The sequence below is a fragment of the Dreissena polymorpha genome, chromosome 5 (genome assembly GCF_020536995.1).
Source record: "Dreissena polymorpha isolate Duluth1 chromosome 5, UMN_Dpol_1.0, whole genome shotgun sequence".
In the NCBI taxonomy this organism is placed as follows: domain Eukaryota; kingdom Metazoa; phylum Mollusca; class Bivalvia; order Myida; family Dreissenidae; genus Dreissena; species Dreissena polymorpha.
Window position 1 is genome coordinate 81,415,737 of NC_068359.1, and position 18,452 is coordinate 81,434,188.

The 18,452-nt window shown below is 36.3% G+C and overlaps 2 protein-coding genes across 9 annotated transcripts in view; one reads left to right on the plus strand and one right to left on the minus strand.

Moving 5' to 3' along the window:
• Window positions 1–18,452, plus strand: part of LOC127832613 (protein O-glucosyltransferase 2-like) — a 209,525-nt gene that overhangs the window by 84,727 nt on the left and 106,346 nt on the right. The window lies entirely within an intron of this gene.
• LOC127832615 (F-box only protein 15-like) overlaps window positions 1–18,452 on the minus strand; it is a 126,569-nt gene that overhangs the window by 30,974 nt on the left and 77,143 nt on the right. The window contains exons 2-7 of the mRNA XM_052358141.1: window positions 11,969–12,119; window positions 10,673–10,801; window positions 6,240–6,344; window positions 5,019–5,117; window positions 4,135–4,227; window positions 3,192–3,401 (exon numbers count right to left, since the gene is read on the minus strand). Of these exons, the coding sequence (XP_052214101.1) occupies window positions 3,192–3,401; window positions 4,135–4,227; window positions 5,019–5,117; window positions 6,240–6,344; window positions 10,673–10,801; window positions 11,969–12,081 (749 nt within the window). The 5' untranslated portion in view covers window positions 12,082–12,119. The remainder of the gene's footprint in view (window positions 1–3,191; window positions 3,402–4,134; window positions 4,228–5,018; window positions 5,118–6,239; window positions 6,345–10,672; window positions 10,802–11,968; window positions 12,120–18,452) is intronic.

Consider the following 18,452-nt stretch of genomic DNA (forward strand, 5'->3'; position numbering starts at 1 on the left):
GCACAGGCTGGACAGGAGCTACCCTGTCTGCTAATGACACTGTGACCACTTGTATGACTTGATAGAGGACAGAGTAGCTCCTTATCAAATTGGATGAATGCACATGCTGGCCAGGAGCTACTCTGTCTGCTAATGACACTGTGAAAACTTGCATGACTTGATAGAGTAGCTCCTTATCAAATTGGGTGATGCACAGGCTGGCCAGGAGCTACCCTGCCTGCATATGACACTGTGACGACATGCATGACTTGATAGAGGACAGAGAAGCTACTTATCAAATTGGGTAAATGCAAAGGCTGGCCAGGAGCTACCCTGTCTGCATATGACACTGTGACCACATGCATGACTTGATAGAGGACAGAGTAGCTCCTTATCAAATTGGGTGAATGCACAGGCTGGTCAGGAGCTACCCTGTCTGCTAATGACACTGTGAACACTTGCATGACTTGATAGAGGACAGAGTAGCTCCTTATCAAATTGGGTGAATGCACAGGCTGGTCAGGAGCTATCCTGTCTGCATATGACACCATGAACACTTGCATGCCTTGATAGAAGACAGAGTAGCTCCTTATCAAATTGGGTGAATGCGCAGGCTGGCCAGGAGCTACCCAGTATGCTAATGACACTGTGACCACATGCATAACTTGATAGAGGACAGAGTAGCTCCTTATCAAATTGGGTGAATGCGCAGGCTGGTCAGGAGCTACCCTGTATGCTAATGACACTGTGAACACTTGCATGACTTGATAGAGGACAGGGTAGCTCCTTATCAAATTGGGTGAATGCACAGGCTGGCTAGGAGCTACCCTGTCTGCATATGACACTGTGAACCCTTGCATGACTTGATAGAGGACAGAGTAGCTCCTTATCAAATTGGTTGAATGTGCAGGCTGGCCAGGAGCTACCCTGTATGCTAATGACACTGTGAACACTTGCATGCCTTGATAGAAGACAAAGTAGCTCCTTATCAAATTGGGTGATGCACAGGCTGGCCAGGAGCTACCCTGTCTGCATATGACACTGTGAACCCTTGCATCATGTGGTTAATTCTTATCCTGACAATCTTTCTTGTGTATGACTTTTATTCGGAAGTTCTCTTCAATACCGACAGTTTTGTTTGTTTATAAATCAACATCTTCGATATGCTAAATCACACTTAAACTTTTAACGATCCAATACCATATGTAACATTATTGGAATTGGATGCATGCAAAGTTTCAAGTGCAGTTGAAGTCAGCACACAGTCCTCTAACAGCTCTTCAATACTGAATGATTTAATGATTTATATTCTCTACGTTAACAACCATGCGTGGCTGATATGAAAATAGAACATTTTGTGATATTGGAGTTGACATTGTAAAGGGGACAAAATTTTTAACTGTCCTGCTTAAATACATGTTTGTCAGTTTTGGTAAATATTGTGTGTTTATTTTTTCCTTAATTTATTTTTTTATTACACTGTCAAAATTTCTGAATGATGTTGTGGGACATATTCAAAAGGGTTTGAAAGTGTTTACAAACAGTTTCAAAGACATTAATGTTTACTTTAACAGTTGATTCATTGTTGAGTTGTTGGACTTATGGAAGGTTGAACATTGTTTTCCTCATATCTGTCCTCTACAGATAACATTTTATGGTGAAAGTTCTCTGGGTTGATAAGTAATGCTTCCCGTCTGATATGTCATACAACTTAGAAGGTATGCCAATGTATTGTATATTTACATACGCATTTGCGTCATGTAGTGCTAATAATATCAAACTATTTAATTCCCCAGCATTGTATGCTATTCCCTAATACTTAGTGTTGATTGAGTGTATAAAAAATCCTCACTAATTGGTCGTTCAATTTTTACGAATGAAACTGACATCATATTGAATAGTTGATGTTTTTAAATGTTGCAAATGCATATGTGAATGTATTTTAATAATAGTTTTATTCAGAGCCTCTTAAATACAGACAAGTCATTGCGAGCTTAAGAACACTCTAGATGTTACATTCATATTTAGCTCAAACTCCATGAAACGGAAGTACAATATTTATTGAATATATTAAAGCTTGGGAAAGCATCTGGTTGCGATGATATAACCCATTGTATGTTAAAAAATCCATCCAAAACAGTATGTGTTCCCCTTTGTATATTGTTTAGTATGTCTTTAAATCAATGTCAATTTCCAACACTATTGAAAAAAGCATATGTCATTCCCTTGTTTAAGACAGGCGATAAACACGTTTGCAGTAATTACCGCCCTGTTTCACTACTCTTGTGTGTCGGTAAAGTATTTAAACAAGTATTATTTAAACATTTGTATAACAATATGTTTGCTAACGATTTATTTTACATAGTTCTCAATCAGGATTTCGGCCGGGTCATAGCGCCGTCTATCAACTGCTAGAAATGTACGATTCTCAATCTGCATGTTAAAATCTTAATGAAAAGAAACACACTTGTCTTGTCTTGTGTGATGTTTTAAAAGCCTTTGATAGAGTGTTGCACAAAGATAAATAAACTTGAAGCTTATGGTTTAAAAAAAAAATCGACATGACACCTGGACGATGATCGCTTCGCCCACTTAATCACGTGGCTCAGCGGGTAGCAAACCTAAACAAGCTAACACCAAAATGGCTTCTTTGCCTTTAGACTGCATATAGATTTACGCGATATTCCGGATGATTTTTATGGACTTTTTGACACCATATAACACTTGTAAAGGGGTCTCTGTCATGTTGTTATTCTGCAAATGCCAAAAATATACGTTTATAGAGAACATCAGCTATTTATAACGGGTTTTTCGGTACATGAAACACGCTCTCATAGGCTTGCGCGCTTACCAAAATCGAACCTGTTACTACCTGTAATGGTGGTATATGCAATAAATTAACACTTCTTCACCTGTATTTACCCATGTTATTTACGAAAATATTAACGCAACATCCCCCCCCCTGTTCAGGCTAATCTGGGTTGACACTTTATGCCCATGCACACTTTATGACACTTTATGCCCATGCACACTTTATGACACTTTATGCCCATGCACACTTTGTGACACTTTATGCCCATGCACACTTTGTGGCACTTTATGCCCATGCACACTTTGTGACACTTTGTGACCATGCACACTTTGTGACACTTTATGACCATGCACACTTTTTCAGGCCCAATTTTCCCTGAATAAGGTTCAATGTTACGTACCCATTTGAAACCACTTTCCCTTCAGCAGTGAAGAACAGAGGATTCACGGAGTAGAAGTTTAGCAACTTAAGCGAGGTCAGTGCTGGCATTTTAAGGTCATACCAGCGAACAGTGAACGACATCTGATGGACGAACATATCTCTGCTCTCCAGGACTCGTTCCTTGTCAGATCTATCCACCAAAGATAGCTGGAAAGTCACGCCTGCAGCCCTGAAAATATTTGTGAAGAAAACTATATGAGCCTTGCTCTGGGAAAACGGGGTTTAATGCATGTGCAAACCGTACAGGCTAATCAGGGACGAATCTTTAAACTTATATTATATTTTTGATTTTAGGGGAGCCTCTTAGCAGCAAAAATACAGGTTAAGCAGAAAGTGTCATCCCTAAATAGCCTGTACCCACTGATTAGGCTAATCTGGGATGACACTTTAAGCACATGCATGAAACCATGTTTTAACAGAATGATGCTCATATATTGTCTTTTGAAAACAGAAAGAGTCTTCAGACAGTGGCATATGTGCATATTCTGTCAGAATTCAAACAAATACAACATGTTACGTGTTACGATGTGGAATATCGTAATATTTTAGTGAAAAAAAACTGTAAAAATAGGATCAAATTTTGAAAGGATAAAACTCTTGGATTTTCAAATTAAACATGGTAATGCTCTTGTCAAGCTGTAACCAGTTCATGCAATAAGATTTGAGTTCTTCAAATTAAATTTCTGTAATTTACATAAACATCTTGTAAATAGTGGTGGGCCTGCATGATTTAGCTATCTTGCCAATACTGCCAATGCAATTACGTAGAAGGACGAGTGTTAACCTGCACACAAATTCCATTTCAAAATACAGTATCATTATTAACAAAGATTTCTTGTACATACTGCCAATGCAATCATTTGAAAAAAATTGCATTCATTTGAAAAAGGACGAATGACCACCTGAGAGCTTTCTCCGTATCTCTTGGCAACCCAGTGAAGGGGTTAATCTTCTTTATAAGTCGCTGACACTGGCGATTCCTCATCTGAACACAGCTTCCATGTCACAAAAAGTCTTTATTATTTAAAATAAGTATTCATAAGTTAAAATCAGTCTTCATAAGTTAAAATGAGTCTTCATAAGTTAAAATGAGTCTTCAAAAGTTAAAATAAAACTTCATTAGTTTAAATAAGTCTTCATAACTTAAAATAAGTCTACATAATTAAAATAAGTCTTTATAAAGTAAAATATGTCTTTATAAGTTAAAATAAGTCTTTATAAGTTTCTGACACTGACAATATCTTGTCTGCACAAAGCCTGTATGTTTAAATATAGTATCATATGCAATATTATGGACATAGTATTTTTACTTTTTTTTAAACTGGGCTCTTCCTCACTACTTGTTCTACAGAAAATTATTGTTACTGTTGTTGTTGACTCATACATGAGCATTATTACGTTTTATCAATTATTAGAAGTATTTAATTAAAGAAAACTAAATTTGATATAACCATTCACATGGATATTCATGTGTTGTTGTTTTTTTCAAAAACAAAAGTACAAATAATTTAGAAGATTGAAAGTTCATTCTATTTATTGGCACACAGGATTTCTTCACATTCTTTTAGCATGTGATTAATGAATAACAAATAACCATCAATGCAGCAACTAAAGGGAGAAGAAGTACTTATACTGTTATATAATACATAATCTTTTCAGTTTTCACACATTTCCATTCCAGTTTTTGAGTGGCCTGCATTTACTTAGATTACAACTATGGTGTCAATATGGTTGGACCCCTTAAACTTAAGCCTCGCCAAACTTGAAAAAGAAAAGAAATACTGACCTTTTAAGACATTGCCTCTTGTAGTTTGTGGTGTCATCTTTTCCCTTCTTTGCTTCTCCTTTGTCACCATATGTCTCATAGACTGAGGCCCACAGGACACTGAAACAAATCACAAGTGCATTGGCATGTTTAGAGACATATGAGTCGCGTTCTGAGAAAACTGGGCATAATGCATGTGCATAAAGTGTCATCCCAGATTAGCATGTGCAGTCCGCACAGGCTAATCAGGGATGACACTTTCCGCCTAAATTGGACTTTTGCTAAGAAGAGACATAATTCAAACGAAAAATGTAATAAAAGCTTTTATGCTTAATGTGACCAGCAAAGCCCCCGACCAGTCTGTGAATCCAGGCAATCTGGTGAAGAGCAACTCTGTCCTCTAAAATGTCACACAAGGTTTTGTGGTCGCATTTATGGATCGGGTATTTTCTGACCAAACCAGGTGGATGCGCAGGCTGGGCTGAAGCTACGATGGCTGCATATGACATAAGGCTCAGTGTTTGCATTATCAATTCATATCATAGGCATAGTGGGTTTAGTAAAAATGTTCAGTATTTAGAACTATATCTGTCATATAACTGCAGTAAGGTCCCCTTCTCACATTTTACCTGAACATGCTTTCCGAATCACAGCAGTTCAAAGTGAACAATGCTTGACACTTCTGCAAGCCAGTACCTGACAACTTCCAAACTTGAATCAAAGGAAGGGGAAAAAAGGCAACAACTAACTTTTTTTACCACCAAAGCCCGTCCATTTTATGTGACTAACAGTCTCTGCAAATGTGGCAAAACATAATTTTACACAAGGTCTGGAAATCTTGTTAATTTTGCGGGCCCAAACTCAAAAATTTTAGCCATTCCAGTACCAACTTAGACATGACCTGATTTTTTTTGTCGTTCATGAGAGCCAGAATTCTGCAATATCTGAAATCAAGCCTACTAATAAGTAATTTTTGGAATGTAACAGTGTATAAACATACTGAATGTTTTACTCTGACTCTAAGGGCCTTAAACAGAACATATTCCTTAATGGGATTTGTTCATAGTTTGGAAAAAATTACTATTGTTTAAATTTTTTTGGCTCAGATTCAAAAAAGAATGTATGCATTTTATTTACACATGCAAACAGGGCTATGCCAATGGAGCTAGCTTGCCGCCACAAACTCTTAACATGTGAATATGACAAATACTACTAGGAGAGCAAAATCTAGAGGACACATACTTGTCATTAGCAACAGGGTTCCAGCGAGAACAGACCTGCGAGGCTGAGATCAGGTCCATAGCACTGAGATAACTGAATATCGTCAGCACCAACTCATCTGGCAGGCTAAAATAAAAACTGATCTGATTACAAAAAATAGTTCTGAATTAAAAAAAAGAGTTATGAATACAAATAATAATAAACAAGAGGGCCTGAAAGGCCCAAAGTCGCTCACCTGAGTTAACAAGATATTATTAGAACAAATAATCTGACCAAGTTTCATAAAGATTGCAAAATAAATGTGGACTCTAGAGTGTTAAAAAGGTTTTACTATAGCCATATAAGGAAAAATGCCCCGCCCCCTGGCAGCCATGTTTTTCAACTGACTGGAATCATTTTTGAACTCGTCCAATATATTATCAAGATGAATCTTCTGACCAAGTTTCATGAAGATCGGACAGTAAATGTGGCCCCTAGAGTGTTAACAAGATTTTACTATAGCCGTATAAGGAACAATGCCCCGCCCCTTGCCAGCCATGTTTTTCAAGCAAACATAACCATTTTCAAACTCATCCAAGATATCATTGAGACCAATCTTCTGACTAAATTTCATGATGATTGGACAATAAATGTGGCCTCTAGAGTGTTAACAAGGTTTTACTAAAGCCTTATATAGCCACATAAGGAAAAATGCCCCGCCCCTGGTGGCCATGTTTTTAAAGCAACCAAAACCATTTTCAAACTCATCCAAGATATCATTAGGCATACATGCCATACGTCCCGATCTCGGCGGGACAGTCCCGCTTTTGGACCCTTTGTCCCGCCGTCCCGATATGAGACGATTTGTCCCGACATTCGTAAAAAACGATGTAAGGTCTATAGGTTCCCAATAAAATTCGCTATTCAAGCTCTGTTTCGCTAACACTTACCCCCGCTAATCCCTTTATTGCCCCCAATTAACAATCCGATTCTACTTATCGTGTGTACCAGTGTTGTTTATGACATCTTATCAGCGATTTATCGGCTAATTATTGATTTCATCAGGCATTCACACCATGGTGGTCTTCAAGATAGTGGTCGCTTATTGCTATCGATAGTTGTATTATAATGAAATGAATGTTGAAAATGTGTTTATTTTTGTATTTGTTTGAAACGGTTTACAAAACAATTGTTTTGTAAAATTAACTCTACGTCATTAATGAGTCTTTAACATTCAATGTTTAGTTCATAAATAGCGGGATAATCCGAATGTGCAATATACCAAAATCGCAACAAACAGTCCAATAAGTGATACGCATCCTGTCTAGTGTAATTGGGTGTAATTGTAATAAAAACAACGAGGTGCTATGCATGACAGTTTGACCCTACTCCAATTAAGCTAAAAACCAAGAGGTGCTATGCATGACAGTTTGACCCTACTCCAATTAAGCCGCGACAATTGACAAGTAACAGACTGCGCATGGATACATGCTTAAAAAAACATCGCAACAAACAGTAAAAGTGGTACCCATCTTGTCTTGTGTTATTGTAATAAAGACAACGTGTTGTTATTCATGACAGTTTGACACTACCCCAATACAGCGCCTGACAATTCACAATTCAGTTTAATCTGTGTATATAAGAAGAAAACAAAACATGATTATTAACATTAGAGAAAAATTATTCGAGTAAAGCATCCATAGACTTCTTTTGTCCTTTTGTTTTTGTTGGTGTAAAAACGGTTGAGGCGTTGTTGAGAGTTAAAATGAACACAAAGACGGTTTGCTTCCACCAAAAACCTACCTCTGAAATGTGTACGGCCGCGCATTCCTTGTGTAACTGATGTAACTGTTCGGCAGATAATTTACTGTAACCCGTACTTTCAGTGTACTGGATAGCCTCCCCTGCGTTAATGTTTGCCATTGAAATTAATATAATGAGTATTGTTGTCGTAATGTTCTATATTTTGTACTCTAAAAAGATGAATATTATCCTCGTTGTTTGCTATTGTCTTATTTTATACAACTGTTATTGTTATGTTTTAGATTCCATGCTTCATATCAGATGTTTTATGTCTTGAATAAAAGTATCAAGAGTATTTGTTAGTACTATACTGACTACAGTAAAGGTGGAATGATAAATCGTTTTAGGTGTCCCGCTTTTGGGTCAAATGTCCCGACAATTTTTTATGGAATGTCCCGCTTTGAACCTAAAAAATTATGGCATGTATGCATTAGGACAAATCTTCTGACCAAGTTTCATGATGATTAGAAATTAAATGTGACTTCTAGAGTGTTAACAAGGTTTTTCTTTAGCCATATTAGGAAAAATGCCATGCCCCCGTGGCGGCTATGTTTTTGAACCAATCGACATCATTTTTTAACTCGTCCAAGATAATATTGGGATGAATCTTCTGACCGAGTTTCATGAAGATCAGACAATAAATGTGGCCTCTATAGTGTTAACAAGATTTTACTATAGCCATATAAGGAAAAATGCCCTGCCCCTTGGCAGCCATGTTTTTCAAGCAAACGTAACCATTTTCGAACTCATCCAAGATATCATTGAGACCATTCTTCTGACCAAAATTTCATGAAGATTGGACAATAAATGTGGCCTCTAGTGTTAACAAGGTTTTACAAAAGCAATATATAGCGTAAAAAGGAAAAATGCCCCGCCCCCTGGTGGCCATATTTTTAAAGAAACCAAAACCATTTTCAAACAACAACGATATCATTGGGACAAATCTTCTGACCAAGTTTCATGAAGATCGGAAAATAAATGTGGCCTCTAGAGTGTTAACAAGGTTTTACTATAGCCATATAAGAAAAAATGCCCCGCCCCCTGGCGGCCATGTTTTTCAACCAGCTGGCATCATTTTCAAACTCATCCAAGATGTTATTGGTATGAATCTTCTGACCAAGTTTCATGAAGATCAGACAATAAATGTGACCTCTATAGTATTATCAAGATTTTACTATAGCCATATATAGCCATATAAGGAAAAATTCCACGCCCCTTGGCAGCCATGTTTTTCAAGCAAACGTAACCATTTTCGAACTCATCCAAGATATCATTGAGACCAATCTTCTGACCAAAATTTCATGAAGATTGAACAATAAATGTGGCCTCTAGAGTGTTAAAAAGGCAAATGTTGACAGCTCACGACGGACGACTGACACATGACGAAGGACGACGGACAAAAGGCGATCACAAAAGCTCAACATGAGCACGTTGTGCTCAGGTGATCTAAAAAGATATGAAAACAAAAAAGTTATAAATACTAGTACAGAAAAACCTTTGTAATAAGTGTTTTGATTGCATGTTTATAATTTCCAGTCCTTTTTCCAGTTTTACATTTCTAAAGCTGACTGATTATACCATGTTTTAAAAGTATCGAAATCAAAACAAAAATAAAAAAAGTAATTAAATGTTGTAAATATACTTTTAGCCACTCCAACTTGCAAAATCGACCAATTATGGGCAAGAGGATGTGACATTATAACATTATCAGAAATGAAAGAATTTGTACTTTATGTAGTCTTTACGATTTAGAAGACGAATATCACTTTATACTTAGATGTCTATTTTATTTAGAAGAAAGATCCAAATACATATCAAAACACTATTCAATAAGACCAATTTTGCAGAAATTTTTGAAACTCTTAAATAGTTATAATAAAGGTACCCTTCAGAAGTTAGCAATTTACTGTATTTGTAACATGCTTTAAGAAAAGAAATAATTTTTTTTAACTCAACATTTATTATTGTTATTTATTTACCATTTAATACGAAATGAATGTACTTTGTTTTTGTCTGTTAACGCTAAATTTGTTAACATGTACAGTGTATTATGAAATGATTATGAAATGAATGTGATTTTTGTGTGTGGCTGTTTCCACTGTTTTTTGTTAATATAAAGTGGAGTATAAATACTCAATTCAGTGTGTTCATAAACACACAACACTCTCACGAATAATTTATTATTATCTATATTACTTTTTTTTCATGCATGTATGAATGCTATTTATTAATCACCATGAGCTGTAATATGCTTCAGTGAATAAAATATTTGTTCTGTTCTGATATGGTCTTCATAAAACAGCAGCATATTGACCACCTTGACTAAATAAATAAATTAAGTAATGATCACATAAAAACTTAACGGTAAATGATAAGTTTTACTGACCTACATTTTCAACACACATAGTCATAACACTTAACAGTCCCAACTGTTAACTTTTCCCTAAAAACCAAATAGGACCTTTCAGCATCTGTGCAAAAAGACTGATAAAAAATTGTGACTATCAAGGGACTGATTATGTGTCTAGAACCTCCAGAAAGCCAGCCTTTCCTGTTTTTAAAATTCGTTTCCTTAAATATATATTTGTTAAGCTTTCACATCGCAATCGGGAAAATGTTTTTTTTAGAGGAATAGGCTATTCTGAAGATGATAGAACTTTGTGTGTAATTACTCAAGAATGCCATCTTTTCCAGATTTTCTTGTTAGTACCCTAGGCTGGGTCTGGGAGTGTGCAGATCTGGTGTTCATAGCTGAGAACTTCTTGGCCTTGACACTCAAAGTTGATATATCTGGCAGAACACTGCAAAAAAAAGTTGTTAAGGAGTTATTCACTAACATTGTTGGTGGTAAATAGAATTGTTATGTTGCAAATTTGATTCATTTCAAATGCTTTCAAGTATACCTTTATTTAATGTATATTCATTTGAATTGATTTTTAATGTATTTAAAACTGTCAATAATGTTTATTTTGAATACATCTTAAATTTCTATACAACTGTTAGTCAGCTTAATGTTAATTATGGCAGTCTGTTATATCTGAAATGAAGCATAGTAATCGGTTGTAATTGGATTGTAAAGTGTATAAATATACTACAAACTTGCATTTCCATTGACTCAAATGACCTTAAACAGGTTAAAGAAGAATGTATGCATTTCATTCAAACAAGCAACTTAACATTCCTGATCAAGAATTTTTCTTAATAATTGTTTGTTTATTGATAATCAACTATCAAGATCCGAATAATAATAAAGGCTGTGTAACATTTCTCATTGACAATAAGGGAAAATTGTGCATTACTAACATAGTTTTAAATTTTTTAAAATGTTAGGCTCGATTGGTCATTGTCGGCTTGGGTACTACTAGCATGTACCCCAGTTACTCTTAAGTATACTTACATGTACTCCGGGCACGGTAAATATACTAAAATGTACCGGGAAGTTAAACGCTAAATCGGCCGTTGTCCGCTATTTTTTTAAATATATTATATTCAGATTTGTGTCAATTTTTTGTAAAATGGCCTCTTAGTCTATACTATCAAAACTCATACTCAAAAAGCATGTTGATGCAGTTTTTTAAAAGAAAAGTTTAAGATAATCGGTAGCGCGTTTTACGACATCGGATTTTGGCCGGGAGTTCAACTCGGGTACAGTCTAATATCGACCAGGTACGATTAAGTATATTTGCCATACCCGGGGTACATGTAAGTATACTTGAGAGTACCCTGGGTACATGTAAGAAGTACCCAAGCCGACAATGACCAATCGAGCCATAGTTAGAGCATGTAAGCTTTTGCTTCTAGAGGTGCCAGGTTTGAACCCAAAGTCAGGCACATTTTTTTTATTGAATCTTATTTATTGCTATTATAATTATTAAAAACTTTTTCATACATTGAAGTTTTGTTAGTAGATACATTTAATACATGACATCTGTATTAAAGTCCCTTTAATGTTCCAACAAATATGTTACCTGTACTTCCCAGGACTTCTGCCATTGCTGCTAGATGCACTCTTGCTAGATTGCTGGCCAGATTTCTTGGAAGCCAGGTAGTTGGCCAAGTGCTTACGATGATGGCTGCTCATGCTTTTAATGAAGATTTACTTTGGCAATCTATTGGCGTCTGAAACATATGTTACATGCATACGTATACAGATAACAGTTAGCATTTGTGATGTCTGCAAAAAAAATCTCACTATCGAATACACTCTTCTTAAATTAACTTTAAGAATTGTTGAACGAATTTATATCTAATTACAATTGCTGATCTTTTTATGCACTTTTATCATTTTACCTCATGTATTAATGAATTTAATGATCTCACAGCCAAAATATTGTATTTCAAGGTTAACTAAAGTTACTATTTAGAGCTCTAGAGTAAATAGCCTCTTTTCGTTCAACTAGACTGTATAATAGCCTCTTTTCATTAAAGAGTTACATGGACTTTTTATACAGGCATGACCATTATTTTAACAAAAGTGAGACATTTACATGTATTATCCCCACACTTTTTTAAAATATGTGCTTATCTCCGAAGTCTGTCTGTCCGTCTGTCCTGGCAACCAGCTCCTCCTACACTATTGTTATGGGGGTTTGGGTGGGGCCAGGTCAGAGATGTTCACTCATTTTACTAACAGCATGCAACGTGGGGATATGTATCGGCCTCTGCCGCGCCATTTCTAATTTTGCATGTCCCACAGCATAATAATGGCAAACTTGATATAAGATACATATGCAACTTCTACTTACTAACTTGCCAATTCTATGAAGAAGACACTCTGAAAAATTTATTTGTTCATATCTTTTTTAAACATCTGTTCAGTCATAATTGTTATAGGAAAACACAAACGTTTGTAATAATATTATTGGTCTTTACACGTTAATGCAATAAACAATGTTTGCCAAATTATTACCCACATTTGATTCTTTAGTAACACAATCTAAATTCAACTGGCTTTAAACAAAAGAGATCCGTGTGAATTTTCTAAATTCATAAAATTCAATGTAGATTAATAAAATAAACCATAAATTTCAAAAATGGGGTATGTCTTAATCTATAGGTATGCATTCATCTTAAGGAAAGAGTGGTATCCTAATTTGACAGATGGAATGTCAGACACTTCGACCCTTGACACTTCGACCCTTAGACCTTTTTTTTAAGACACTTGGACCCCTGTTTTTTTATTTTTGAGACACTTTGACCACTGTTTATTTTTTATATATTTAACATAAATATTCTTATTAGAATTGATTTTTGTGATAAAGGATATGCATTATGTGACAGTCAGTCATGCGTGTAATACTTGATCATATGAAAATACTTTCAAAGGAGAGGGAATAGGTATAATAGGGCTTTCAATAGGTGTTCATGAAATACTTTGGACATTATTTATATAAAAAAATCACCTATAAACTAAATTATTTACTACAAACACACTTCTCAGAATCTAACATGTTCAATGATCAATGAATAAACACAAATGGTATTGTGATATCAATTCATTTAGGAAAAAGAAAACATAACCCTGTGGACTATGTAACGACCCTGTGAACTGGTCCCAAAAAGGCGCATGCTGCAATAACTGCAGTATTTGGTATCACAAATCATGTGAAGATATTGGCCCCAAAACAATGTCTCACTTGGAGAAATCGCAAGTAGTCTGTTTGTGCTGCAAGTGTGAAAGCATAAATGTGGACAGTTTTACTTTTAACAGTTTTGAACTCTACACAACAAACTTTTTCACTCCACTCTCAGTTTCGAACTCTACAATGGAGTCAGTATCCTCATCGTGTTTTGATCCTCCGCATACAAGCAGTCCACTCAACAGTAACAGGCGAGACCACATATACTCGCCCCGAAACACTGTATCACCACCACGGACTAGCTCAAGAAATTATTCTAGTACATCAGCTGACCCTGAACTTGGGAGACCACCACTACCAACAAACATTCGGTTGTTAACTGTGAACTGTTGCAGCGTACGGACAAATAGCTCATTATTTAAAGCATCTTTGGACTACATAAAGCCAGACCTTGTTTGTGGTACTGAGTCTTGGCTACGAGGCATCAAACCAGGAAAAGATCCGGAGCCAAATGCTATCAAGAACTGCGAAGTATTTCCAGAAACTCTAAGCGTCCACAGAAATGACCGGAATATACAAACCGGTGGAGGTGTATTTACAGCATCGCGTGAAGGCATTGTAATGGACGCACTCCCTGACCTAACAAGTGAATGTGAAATTGTGTGGTCCAAGGTCAAAGTAAGAGACACCAGGGATATTCTCCTATGCTCCTTCTACATGCCCCATAGAAATAGGAATGACATCAAAGAACTAGACATTGCATTTAAAAGACTATCCCATAATCAAAAAGACAAAACCATCATACTAGCCGGAGACTTTAATTGCCCTGACATAAACTGGCCACACCAAACTGTATCCAAAGACGCACCAGACAGAGAAATCCAACAAGCACTTATTGATTTCGCCATCGAACATGGTCTCTCACAGATACACGATCAACCGACACAAAACGATCTATCATCCTAGACCTCGTGTTTACAAATAACCCCTCACTGGTTTAAACATCCACATCAGTACCAGGTATTAGTGACCATGCTATAATTGTCACAGAATTTAATATTATTCCCCATGTGATCAAGCAACATCCTCGAAAAATATATCAATACTCTAAAGCGAGTTGGCCTACCATATCTGAAGCCACAAAGGAACTATCAGCCACCATATTAGCATCTAACCCATCACTACCAATTGAAAACCTATGGGAAACAGTAAAGTCAGGAATTCACAAAATTGTAGACAAACATGTTCCATCCAAAATGTGTAAACACCGGAAATCCCTACCCTGATTCAAGAAAGATCTACATTGGATGACAAAGCGCAAAGCAAGACTTCACAAGAAAGCCAAGGTAACCAACAATTGGGACACCTACAAGCGCTACCAAAAACACTGCAAGAAGGCTTTTAAAAAGGCTGAAATTGATTACATAAACAACACCCTACAAAGCGGACTAGACGAAAACAACACAAAGCCATTCTGGAGATATGTTAAGTCACGCCGCCAAGACAACACAGGCGTAGCACCGCTTAAAAAATTGGGTCAACTTATGAATGATAGCAAAACAAAGGCACAGATACTATTAGACCAATTCAGCTCAGTTTTCACCAAAGAAGATAAAGATGGGGTGTTACCCAACCTTAACAAGAAAACAAGATCAATACCCCCACTACACATAACAGAGGAAGGCGTAAAGAAATTACTTGCTGATTTGAACATTTCCAAAGCTAGAGGCCCAGACAGTATCCCAACCATTGTTCTCAAGAACTGTGCAGCTGAACTAGCCCCAGCCATGCAATATATCTTCCAGAAATCACTGGACCAAGGGACGCTACCAAGTGACTGGCGGAATGCAAACATCGCCCCTGTCTTCAAGAAAGGAGATGTTCACCTGGCAGAGAATTATAGACCTGTATCTCTAACTTCAATATTGTCACGAGCCGAGCGGTAGCTGTGATTTTACTTCAGTTTCTTTAACTTTTCCAAACTTGAAGCTTTTGTTCAAGTTTAACATGGAACTAAAATGGACTCTGATAAACAGTAAACTAAGAATAACATTTTGCCTATTCAGTTGTTTTAAAATTGTCAAAAAAAATATACAAACTCAAGATTTATAACCTTTCTAAATTTTATTCATTCATAACGAATAAATAAATAACAACTTTCAATATATATATTTCTTAACAGACAGATTAATTTTCAGACATTTACATTATAATACAGCAATATACACGTACATGTGTCATGTTAAGTATTTGCACTTTCTATTTTATAATGTTCTAAAAAGATGACAAATGCAATTTTTAAGTATTTATAAAATTCAGTCTGAATTTTAATAGCTAAGTCTTATTGAAAAATGTATTTTAAATGCTTATATAAGAAAAATAAAATAGGTCTCACACCTAGGAAAACAAAATTCAGAGTCCTCGAATAAGAATTTTCAGTGCCTTTTATACTCTCCAAAAGCGCACACATAACGTTGTGCAATAATAACGTAAAAGCGCACATATGAATTGTGCACAAAAAGCGCACAAACAACGAGCAGTAAAGCGCGCAAGAGCGCACAATAAAATTTGAGCGTTCTTGACACGGTAAATGTCACTCATATTAAAATGATATTTCTGACGATATTACAATGAAGCAGTAGTCAAATACATATCAATTAAATCAATAAATCATTTATAAAGATGACTATTACCTTTTTAAACAATTTTTAAGAAGGAATATGAGTATTTAACAAAAGATATTGTATGACGAAACTGTCAAAATACTGTAGTCAGTGTAAACTACCCAGAAGGCACTTATGTCAGCATCAGGAAATCAACTTCCTGTTTATGCAAAAATGGCTGCCACATTAACAGACGCTTAAACAATGAGACTTTTAAAAAGGATATTACAAATAATAAAGAAGCGCAAAAGGTAGGCATCGGCTGTTATCAGTTCTAACTTCCACACAGCATTCAATAAAAGCATTAAATAACAGTGACATAGTCATTTAGATGCAAAACATAAACGGTAAAAATGAACAATGTACATGAACATAAACACATGTTTTCATAAACAATCTAGGGCATGACATTACCCCTCCTTCAATTTTAAAGGTCCTCCTTTAAATAATTAAGTAATTAAAAATTTGTACTTTAACTCTCTAACAGTTACAATATCAGTAAAACTGTAATATATAAAAAAAAAATAAACACTTTGTACAGTGTGATTTAGAGCATTTTTTAAGGTACAACACTTTGTACAGTGTTATGTTTCACTGCTTAAAGCACAAGAACTACCATACAACAAAATGCTGTAAAAACAATCACAACAAATTTCAATCCTATGTACAATAATAAATTATTTGAGATCAGAGAAAGTCAATATAAATAATGTGATGACTAGACTTTCAATTTGTACAAGTAAACACAATGTAAATATTTTAACTGACTTGTTCAGCAATATTTTTACATACAACAACAACAAAAAATTTACTCTCAAGAAAATCCTGAATACCAAATTTCATCTTGAATACCAAAGTTAATTGGTCAACATGTATTCACTTGCAAACATTTATACTTAAATAATTATTAAACCTTCTTAACAAAATGACTAGATAATTTAAGGCACTTTTTCTTAAATTAACGACTGACCTAAAAAAGCATAGATTTTAAAAGATTGTAACTCATGTTAAATGACTATGTAACAATGTTTCAATCAAAACAGAACTTTTCTAATACATTCTATGATGAACAAATCGTCGCTCTCGATGGTTTTCTTTCTCGTGTCTTGCTTCATTATTCCTGGATCTCAAAGGTGATCTGTCGCGGTGGTGATGACGGATGGTGGAGGTTTGGGAGGTAGAGTGGTCTGGATGGTGTTGATGGTTGTTGTGGGTGGACTCAACACGAAGCGATGTTGGGGGATGACGGTCAGCAGCAGATTGGGTGGATTGATGTTGATGCCGGAGAATGTCAGTAAGATCTGTCATACTTCTTGCAAAATTGTAGTTGAATTGATACTGTTTATGTATTTCCGAGTGAAGATTCTGTAAGTTGGTGTTTATTTGGGACAGCACAGACATAAGTTCTTTGTGTCGTACAGCAGAAGAGGTGGATGAGGCTGATGACGACGAAGAGGATGATGACGAAGAGCTGCTGGTGTCAGATGTGACTTCCGGGGCGAGGGCGCGACATTCATCAATAGTTGGAAGAGAGTTCAGAGGATCTTCTTGGTTGAGTGATTCCTGTTGTATTGCAGGAGACGATTGGACGTTAGGAGGTGAAGGGTTTGACAAAGTGGCTTGATTTGGGGCTAATGTTGGGTTGGTTGATGTTCCCAGGACGTTCATAAGTTGTTGAAGAGGGCCAACGCAATCAGACAGGTTGATGTAAGTGATGGGCTGCTGTTGACGAAGTTGAGTGGGTAGCTCAGTTTGAAGGGTAGTCGGTCTGGTAGGTTGAGATGGTGACATAGTCTGCAGAAAAGGGGAGAGGGGAAAGTTACTGATAGGACTAAGGTCTGGTAGGGCGGACTGCATTGCTTGAGAAAGGATGTCTTGTTTCTTAGAGATTGAGATCCAGTGACGCTGGCTGTCTTCAGCAGAAAGGATAGCAACATCTCGGTCGGTAATGGAGTATGGAGTCGGATTGGAGACAAGGAAATCAGGGCTGTCCGGTATGTTCTTTTCTTGGAGCACGAGTTGATGTCTACGGAAACTGCTGACATGTTTGTCAAGTTCTTCTCGTTTGAAGCATCTGAATAGGCAAAGGCGACAGTAGAACGGGGCTTGATCCAGGCTCATGTGTTCCTTGAGGAAATGATTGTAGACACGGTACTTTGCCTCTATGTAGACCTTATCCATCCGGTGGTAACATTTCAAACATTGGTAGG